At 33.3% G+C, this 10,437-nt stretch overlaps 1 protein-coding gene across 2 annotated transcripts; it reads right to left on the bottom strand.

Annotated features, from left to right (window-relative positions):
* Positions 1-91: 91 nt before the first annotated feature.
* LOC125049372 (eukaryotic translation initiation factor 4B) lies at positions 92-10,273 on the bottom strand. 2 transcript variants are annotated; one of them, XM_047648593.1, is made up of 15 exons: positions 10,149-10,273; positions 9,604-9,711; positions 8,685-8,884; positions 8,052-8,159; positions 7,534-7,631; positions 6,661-6,800; positions 5,844-5,955; positions 5,528-5,623; positions 4,726-4,790; positions 4,053-4,230; positions 3,212-3,296; positions 2,861-2,900; positions 2,148-2,298; positions 1,406-1,559; positions 92-936 (listed from the first exon to the last, which is right to left on the bottom strand). In XM_047648593.1, exons 1-15 carry the CDS (start codon positions 10,159-10,161, stop codon positions 874-876), a joined length of 1,611 nt encoding a protein of 536 aa, XP_047504549.1. In that variant the 5' UTR covers positions 10,162-10,273; the 3' UTR covers positions 92-873. The 2 variants fall into 2 exon arrangements, with proteins under 2 accessions (XP_047504549.1, XP_047504550.1); XM_047648594.1 differs by having other exon boundaries at positions 8,685-8,875.
* Positions 10,274-10,437: the final 164 nt, after the last annotated feature.

Raw genomic sequence — 10,437 nt, 5'->3', positions numbered from 1 at the left:
CCTGAAATTTGAGCATACAAACTCTTCAGTTTTATAATATTAGTGTAGATGAGTAGATATCTTGACGTCAAGATAAAATAAAATACCAAACTGAAAAAGAGTAATTTATTTATAATTCACATAAGACATTATGTACCAAATTCTGACGATGTTTTAGGTAAAATAATTATCATACAATGATATATTGTGACAAGACCTTAAAATAATGTGGAGGTTTTTTAAATGAATCCTGCGAATGCATCAAAAATAATATGGCAACCAATATTACGCCAAAATGCATTTGATTCCAAATGTGTAAAGATAAATAATACAATTAACATTCTAATAATATCTCTAAATCGACTAAATATAGTATAGACAAATCTAAAAGAACAAAAAGATCTATCGGCATTGCAGCAAAATGTTAACACCTCTGGAGAAATACAGAACGGGATAAAAGAGCACCGATTCTGGTAATCTTTAGAATTAAACTCCATCAGTTATCAGGTAACCGTTTACACAGCATTATAAATGTAACAAACCCATAGAAAATTTACATCAATATTCGCGGCGCCCCAGCCGTTATTATACAACTCACTACTAACCTCGAAATGATAACGACGTGGTAATAAAGCGATATTATCGCTACAATGGATGACAAACAATGAATGATTGTATGGAATTGTATATTAATTCTTCATTTATATTAAATAAATGTTTGACCGTAACTAATGCTTTATTTTGCATTGCAATACAATAAAATAATACAATAGTAAAGCGTAGTACAGTAAGGGCTGGGGCAGGCCTCGAAGCGCAGTGTGCATTTAGCCTAATGTACACTCGTTTAATTTACAGTCGAGTCACAAGTTTACACTAGCACTCAAGTCAACACTATTAATCGGACCCGGCGTCGTCCGCGTCTTCTAGGAAACTAAATTTGTTAGATGCAATGAAGTTCTGAAACAAAAAGGTAAATTATTAAATTAAGTTAGTACGACCAACAATTTATATTACGCTTTAATACGAGACAATTCGGAGCAAAACCATTATTTTCTGTTTTATTGTCGAAATAAGACATTTTTCTGATTCTTTCAACATTTGAATAAGGGAGCGTTCAAGTACTACGTAACGAATTTGGGGGGAGGGGTCCTTTTGTAACACGTTACGATGCGGGGTGGGGATTGAATTATGCGTTATTATTAAATTATTTTCGTTATTATTTTTTACTTTACACCACATAATGGTGACTGTTAGATATAAAGGTGGTCACGAAACGTTTTACTATACCTACTTGGGTACAGAAAAACGTTACGGCGCGTCACATGGGGGGGGGGGGGGGGTGTCAATAACCTCCAAAAATTATGTGATGTAATACTTGAACGCTCCCTAAGCTAATTTTACAAATAATAATTAATTATTAACATACCGGTTTCTCCTGTTCCTTCATTTTGGGCAGTGGTTTGTCTTCGGGTTCCCGTCGGTCCCTGGAGCGAGAGGTACGTCCGTTCCTTTCCCGGGATTCATCTCTCTCGCCCGAAGGCTCGCGACGTTCTTGATTGTCTACCTCTTCGCCATTTTTGCTGTTAAAGAAAATAATTGGTTTAATTACCTTTTGTGTATAACTGTTAACATTTACAAACTATTATATGTCGGAGCAAAGGCGCTGGTATCGGTTGCCATTTTCATTTATTAATTACATCATAGTCAAATTAGTTATAATGTTTATTAGATTTGCCAATATTACATATATATTCTACTTATGTCTAAAACACGAATTAACCGATTTTGTGAATTTAACAATGTTTAAAACTAATCTTTTACCCATGAAATATATATCTTAGCATTTACTATCAAAACTATTTCAATAAAATTAAGTAAACCATGATTGTCTCAGACCATTACATTTTAAATTACATATTCACATAATCATTACCAAAATAAAACTATACACTAGTCTAGAATGATTATTTATACAAAAAATTTACGCCTTTAACTTATACTTTGATCTCATAAAAATCTGCGAAAACAAAGGATTGCAGATAGATAGATAGGCGGCGACGGTTAATTTTTATAATGGCTATTTTACAGATACGCAGTGCCTACACTGTTTAAAAGGTTAAAAAAGGGGGCCTCTCATAATAGCTGGGTATAGAGAAAAAAAATCTTACTAGTCGTGATCGGCCCTCTCCCGGGAGCGGTCGCCTCCATCCTCCCTGTCCTTCTCCGAGTCGCGGTTATCTCGCGGCCGAGAGTCGCGCGACTCTTTCTCTTTTGAAACCTCGCGACCTCTGTTGTAACTACGGTTCTCTCTGCGGTCATCTGTAGGAAATATTTTAAATATTAGAGATAAAAGTATGTAATTAAAAAGCGACTTCAAATACGTTACACAAACACATATGAAAAAAATAATGTTTCTTAGAGAGATAAATTATTGCTTGAAATACCAAAACCATGTACCATGGGATATTATTTGTAAAACAATTATTGTTTCGCCGTGTATCAATCCCAGAAATCTCCGGCATTAACCACAATATAACACATATTTAATGATTAGATATGAGATTTTTTGTGTTTTAATAGTTATATCAATTTACATTTAATTTTTATAAATATTTTTACGGTAGTATTATTTATAATACATAAATAATCTAAGTATGCATTCGTTTTTAAAATTGTATATCTTATAAATAGACACGTCTTCTGTGCCTGACACATCAATAACCCATATTTGGGTTTAAGACATGACAATATTATTATGTTCGCTGTCACCATAGAACCAAACTAAAGCATCATCTAGTGGTGTACCATGATTAGACGCACGACCTCTCCCTATAAAACGAGGTGTTTTAATCCTAATTTAGTTTATAAAATAAATTCTTACCACGTCTTGCACCAGGGCGTCTATCGCCAGATTGATCGTTCTGAAATAATATGGAAATATATAATATTAGAATAAAAAAAAAATGAAGAGATGTACATAAATAAAACTGTTTAATTAAATATAAGAATTTGTAAATAATTAAACCATTATATAGTTTTATGGAACAAATGACATTGCAAGGTCAAAACAATATCTAATCGAAATCTGTTAGTAAATGTTTTCAGAGATTTAATTTAATTTTTAGGGACGCCAATAAGACTTAATTTTGACATCGATGACATTCCAATTATAGAATCCAAAAAAATATAGCATTTGTAATATAATTAATATTTATAAAATAATTTAACTAACCCTTCGTCCCCAACGCTCCTTTTCATCAGTACCGCGACGAGCTTCTTCTTCCTGCTTCCGTAAGCGCTCCTCTATTTCGCGCTCCCTGTTTTAATATATGTAATTGTTTTATATCCAATGACACAATACAAATATTATTGCAAACATCTCAAATTTTAGATTAATACCTATGTGTACAAACAAAAATAATATAAATTTAAGTAAATATCTTTGTATGAAACTATTAAAACTTATAAAAAAATATTACTATTATGCTGTGAGTGCATATAACTTTTTGTGTTATAAATGAGTAGCTGTTGGTATATTGCGACCGAGTTGCATATGAAACGCAACCCGGTGTCTAATTGACCACTTTACTATGGCACAAAGATGTAATCTTACAATAATTACAGTCAAAATGGCTGTAATTCTTGTTTCCTGTGCGAATGAATACGTGTTAAAATTAATAACCTGAATTTACTACTTTCTTTAACCTATGGAATTCAAAGAAGAATCTTATAACCGCATCAACTTTACAACTACAATGTATGTTAAAAAATATTCAGACAAAAATTTACCTTTGTAATTAAAGTCACAATAAAAAATATCAAATAAATGGGCCTTTTTTCATACATTAACTGCCATACAAAAATACATAATGTCAATCCATCGTGCGTTCGAATCACGGTTGACATATCTGTATGGGCATTTAACATTCACGGTAAAGATAACATCGCTAACAAATAGTTAATACATAAAAAACGTTTTTAAATATCACAACAATTCAGGAATCTGATCAAGACTGGTTGGAGTGCGTTGAGATGAAAAAAAATGGAATTATAAATATATTGTTTTGACTCACTTAGCAGCCGTATCAACGGGCTTGGCCCCACCAAAGACTTTCTCAGCGGCCACAGGTTTAGGTGGCCCCGACTTTTCTTCAATGGGAGCTCCATCTGCAGGTTTCGTTGGAACTTCAGGGTCACGAGGCACTGAACGTGGGAGCAGGTTTAGTTTGGGACGCTCACGGGGCTTGGAATCTGTAAAAAATAATTTAAGTTATTTTTTATATAATAAGTTTATTAGTTTAGTTTTAAAAACTTGTATATACTGTAAATAAGTTTCACCGGAAGTCACATCTATGACGTCCGGGTAATACGGCCCTATCAAAGGAGCGGTTAGCTAGATTAGGTTAATGATTTAAAGACATAATATTATATACTTATTGGAGTGGCAGAGAGTTTCTTGCCAGTTCTACGCCCTTGACTTGCGAATTGGTAGTAAATTTAAATTTAGAATCAATTTAACATCTTTTCTGTCGACGTTCATAAGTGTACTTGGTTACCTATATGAATAAAGTTATTTTGAGTTTGAGTCACAGGGACAGATACGACGCCATCTTGCCTAGAGACGAGTTTTAGAGTTTTTAAATTTATGAATATTCATTTTTCATAAAACTAATTAACAGAATTAAAAAATAACAATTTTGAAGTCGCTTATTAATAATCTGAATTGGTTATTAATTATTAATTTACCTTCTCTAGGGGGATCCCTGTCACGGTCACCAAAGCCTCTGCTACCGAATCCTCTGCTGTCACGACAGTAAATATTACACTAATTTTAAAATCTCATAAATATAAAAGTGAATTTAATTAAAAATAACACTGATAAAGTGTCTAAACATAACATAGTAAATTTTCAAAGAATTAGATCAGTAAAAAATAACACATGTAAATGTAGGTTAATAGCGACCAATATTGTGTATACAACACAATATGGTGTCTTATGAACCCCACTTTGCTATTGCACAGAGATAAGTATACCTTACAACAATTGCAGTCCATCAACTGAAATTCTTGTATAGTGTGCTTACAAATTTATTTAAATGAGATAGATCAGAAACATGTTCATCTGAAAAACTGAAATGCAAAAAGATAATTCTTTTGGGAGCATTTCAGTTCTTCAAAAAAAATTCAAAATTTCAAAGAAATATTAATTTCTTTCCGTTTTTGCAACATTTATTGATCGCAACATGATGTTACATTAGCCTACGTTACTAGCTGATAATGTAGAAAGTGAAAGAATTTTAAATTCGGTTCAGTAGTTATAGAGCTTATAAATCACAAAAAATGTTTATCACTTTTGAAAGAACCTTGAGTTGACTTCATGAAATACATAAACTATCAAATTGGTTCGGTTACACGAATCAGCGGAACTTATTAATCAAGTAAAAATATACTATAAACTCAATTAAGTTACGCCTTTTCATTGCGCCGATTTCACGACAAAATTACATATAATATGAATAAGTACGGAAAACTGAAAAATTCTATATACCTAAATCCACCATCCCTCTCGGCAGCTCTGAATCCATCTCTGCCTCCGTAGCCACTCCTTTCGCGACCGCCTTCTTCACGCCCGAAACCTCGTTCCCTTATAAATTATAACATTTTAAGTAACCAACTTTATGTTTTTAAAGCTACCCCAATACATACTTTTTGGACAAATATTATTTTTTAATAATTATTTTGACTACTAGCAAATTAAAGGATACAAATCATTGAGCATAATCTTCACTATCCCCTTATAAACGTACCGGATAGCTAATAATTAACTTTGTCTGTATGTTTATAAATAAGATTTATATAAATACCTATCCCCATATCTTTCACGGCCGTACGAATCTCGTCCGCCGTAGGGCGCGCGTGGCGGCTCGGCGGGTCTTTCTGCGTCACGCCAAGCACCTGGCTTGTTGTCCACGCTTGCTGTGATTAAAATAAATGAGATACTATTAAAGTAACATACAAAACTTAGTATGTAATTTAACCTATTTAAATATATATATTGATATATTTACATCATTTAAATTACTCGAAGGTTTTTAGATCGTGAATAGCGAGACGGTTTGCGTTTATATCCTTTGAAGAAGTTTCCAGATTAACATTATGTAAGTAATTTGTGTTAGGTCACTCAGGGAGTGTCTGTAAATATCGAGCGAGCCATAGACTAGTCTGAATTGAGTTACGGCATAACCGTGTCACAGATTGAACTAAAACTGCCGGTTACAGGAAATTTCCAACAATCATAGAGCTGCATCTGACCTCGACTAACACTTTGATTGATTTTTCTGGTTTCCCTGCCATTGTTATAGACAACGCCCCCGGCTAGAGGGTCCAATAATGACTACAGAGCATCGACCTTTACTCAGACCTTCCCGAGACATAGAGAGTAACTTTTTTTTTCATTATTGTACTCTGTATGTATGTCCCAAGTGTGACATTATAGCTCACTCAATATCACTAACACTATTGTTCATCATAGTGACGATTGTTTAAAAATAAAAACATTTAATTCAGTATTTTTTAAAGTTAATTTTTAAAATTTCAGAATTTTTTCTTTTAAACTTTTACATAAGCCAATTACCTAGGTCTTCCAAGATATAAGCTAACAAGCTAAAAATTTTTACTCACAATCACGTTCACGTTCACGGTCCCTGTCGCGATCTCTGTCTCGGTCCCTATTTTCGGCAGGAGGTCTAGCGCGATTAGTCTCAGGCGCTGCCCGAGGACCTGATCTCCAGTCACCCATTGTACGCTCTGGGTCGTAGTCCCTATTAAATGAACAATGTATTAAGTTCTCCAATTCAAGATTTACTAAAATTACATTTCGATTGTACATTGCAACAAATTTTATGAACGTGTTTATTAGAGTTCGATAAGACATAAAAGGCTTCTGACAGTATGAAAAATAAAGTGTCATCGAGAGTTATTTGTATACAACATGGTTTTAAAAATGAAGAAAGAAAGAGAGTAAAATAAGTGGTAAATAACAAACATTTATTAAAAAAATCATAATTAAATATATACATATATATTTTACATGGTAAGTCCATGACACAGGTCAGGATTAATTGCATCAACAATGATGTAGAATTTTTGTAAATGTCTTTGCGAATATTATCTTTTACTGTCTTGGTTTAATTTCGTTGGAAACTGGTGTTGATTGATGATAATATGCTTTTATTCCTAAGGGGCTGTTCAAGTATTTGTCCATAAGCTTGTCAGCCTAACTAAGCAAAGCTCTCAAAAGTAATAGTACATAAACGTATTAATGTACATAATCCTCGAAAATGCATTTCGTTTTCAAGCATAGACAATGTGTGGGTAATGTGTAAAAAAGTAAATAATTACTGTTGACGTAATCACCAAAGAATAATAAAATCCTCCACCTTGAACGGGCTCTAAGACTTACAATGGCGGAAATTTAAGTAACTTAATCATAGAATAATCACAAGTCATGTGTAAAGTAACTAATAGTTTAAAATTATTAAAAAAATCAAATACCTGTCTCTATCCGAGCGGCCCATGCCACTGCGTCCCATCCCGCGACGATCATTTTCTTTCGTGTACACCTCTATTCTGATTCTCCTTCCTCCTATTGTCTGTATAGATATAATTTATATGAGAAATTAACATTACTACTGTCAAAACCGTTTATATTGACCAAAATCAAAGGTACCGGAATTCTATTGTATTAGGTACTTAATAACAACGTCATCGGCTGATACGACTATCGGTTTTTACGACCAAACATGAGTATTCCCTTCGATGTCGTTATAACAGATTTTTACTGTATTATAAAAAATATATATCTACAACTTGGTTGACCAATTATTTGTATTTAAGCCATTAGTATATCCCAATTAAATCTATCTTCTCTTAAATTTTTTTAAATCTTTAAATTAAGTTTTATTTATAAAAGGTTTAAAGAAATATAATGAGTTTGCATGAAGATTGAACACTTGACCTTTGAAGAAATTAATGGTCCAAAAACAATTTCATTAAACATAAAATATTCTTACAAGGTCAGGAATGTTCATAGCACTGACAAGACTCTCCCTGTCTTCAAAGTCTACATAACCAAATCCTTTGAGTCGGTCTCCTTCCCTTGGAAGTCTCAGGTTGGATATCTGTGAAAAAAATTATATTGAAAATGTATATGTGATAGTGCACAATGTGTATAACCCAAATATACTAAAATTGATTCCGAAGAAAACAATAATCGTAATAAGTAGGAAGGCACAAACTATGAATTTATCAAGAATATAAACATATTTGTATTATGCCCCATTGTGGCTCAATAGTTGCAATTATTTCTAGCTATAACATTGACTCAAGTTGAATCCTATCTGCATTGCAGTTGTTTGAAGTAATTATGAGTTTGGATCAAAATTTTGCTACATTGCAATATGTGGGGCAATAACATACATCATTGGATTGACTATATAGACTTGGTATATCAAATATGTAGTACTTGAGGTCTAACACCATACTTATGTTAGGCATTAGGCTGATTATGAAAACTATTTGGTGACATCAGAAAGATTCAACCTTGATTTTATTCTATTGTTTTGAGAGCAGGCCAGTCTTTGGCTGATATATTATGTTAAAGATACTTTTATCAGTTAATAATTACAATTACATATTTACAATACCTTAAGGCCCTCAAACAGGTCAGATATAGCACTGTCATCAACATCATATGGAAGGTTGGATATATGTGCAATGTATGGTGGACGTTTGGGGATGCTCTCGTCGTCCACAGAGAGCCCTCCACGCGCGGCTCGGGACGCGGACGGCAACACCACCGGGCGAGTGGTCCGGGATCCCGAGTGCCCATAACTAGCTGTGACACATGCAATTGACCACTAATTGTGAATTACAGTTCAATACAACATAATTACACATTGAATATATAATTAAAATAAAATCTTTTGAATATAATGGTACAATACCAAATTAAAAAAGTAGTTAAAGCATTGGAAAAATACCATGAATAAGCTGGACATGGTATTTTTGGAACTAGTAGTTCACAAAATTAAACAGCTTAACAGCTTTGAAACAAATTATGCATTATTGTATTTTAATCTTGTGAAATATATTGAGAAGATAAAAGCTAATATGTATTTTCAATGTTTGTATTATATTGTTAAACAAATCAAATAAAGACAACTGTGTAACCCTCAGGTTCTGCAGGGAGCAAGCCAATGAAAGACTAGTCTGAATTGAGTTATGACTTATGTCATCTCGTAGATCATGCTAAAATGGCTGGTCATGGGAAATTCCAACAATTATAGTATCTGCACCTCTTCCACAACCAACTTCTTGGGAATCATAGGCTAAATACAAAACTGTAATTTCTGGTTTCCCCACCTTCCTTATAATGGAAGCATCCGGCTAGAATGTAGTTAAAACACAGGACCTTTACTCAGACCTTCCCGGGGTGGAAGAAGTGATAAACACTCAGCATGTACACCCCATGTACGAGATTATCATTGGCTTGCCATTTCCCAAGTTTCATCATAGGGTTATGAATTAAATTAGGGTAAACAGCAGAAGGTATAAATGACTTACTTTCTTCATCTGGATCGGCCCAGGTGTTTGCAGTAGCGATTGTAGTGGGCTCTGCAATAATGTCTGTGATATTTGCTTTGACCCATTTTTGCTTTTTGGTCTTCTTGCCTGAAAGAGACAGCAATTCATAGGATGCTTAAACTTGGATGTTATTTAACACATAAGTCGATAATGATGACGCATTACAAGCAAACGACCTACTCCAATTTTGGACTTCGTAAGCTTAATATGAACGTCAAGGTTATAAATTTCAAGTAGTGAAACTAGCTTGTAAAACTTAAGCTACATATAACCTTACAATTAAATACAAATAAGTTTATAAAAATACAAGGTATAAAATTTGGCCACGCGGTAAATCAAAACGACTGCAGCAAAGGAGAATAATGACACGTTAGCATTGTAACATATTTTTCTTACCAAGCTCAATGACTTTTTTATACTAATTGCATATTAATTAACTAAAATCATGCAGAAAAATTGAAAAATGCAATAAATCTACAGCAATAATTTACTATTTTTCAAGTGACAAAATTAATAGAACTAACCTGTAGCGGCCATATTACAAGGCTGGGGCCAATGTTGCCATTGATTAAACAGTTAACAAATTTGCCGCAGGATGCAGAGTGCAGACTGCAGAATATAAATGAAACACAGAGTACAGAACGCCAATGGACTATCTTATAAACCGAAAAAAATATACTTATTTAGCAACTTTAGTATTACTAGAATATAAACATTTCCTTTCATATGATTTTCTAAGCCACGATTATTCAGTTGATTTATGCTGTAGGGGAACATACTTTTCTCTTGATAAATTACACTGCAGTATAATAC

This window comes from Pieris napi, chromosome 5 (assembly GCF_905475465.1).
Source record: "Pieris napi chromosome 5, ilPieNapi1.2, whole genome shotgun sequence".
In the NCBI taxonomy this organism is placed as follows: domain Eukaryota; kingdom Metazoa; phylum Arthropoda; class Insecta; order Lepidoptera; family Pieridae; genus Pieris; species Pieris napi.
Note: the sequence above shows the minus strand (reverse complement) of the source record. Positions and strands in the feature narration are given on the sequence as shown.

Bases quoted from the DNA above. Each gene is read 5' to 3' on its own strand.
- LOC125049372 (XM_047648593.1), bottom strand. The intron at 7,632-8,051 runs GTAAGAATATTT...ATATCTATACAG, and splicing joins CTATGAACATTCCTGACCTT to ACAATAGGAGGAAGGAGAAT. The intron at 4,791-5,527 runs GTATATAGAATT...TAATATTTACTG, and splicing joins GAGAGGGATGGTGGATTTAG to TCGTGACAGCAGAGGATTCG.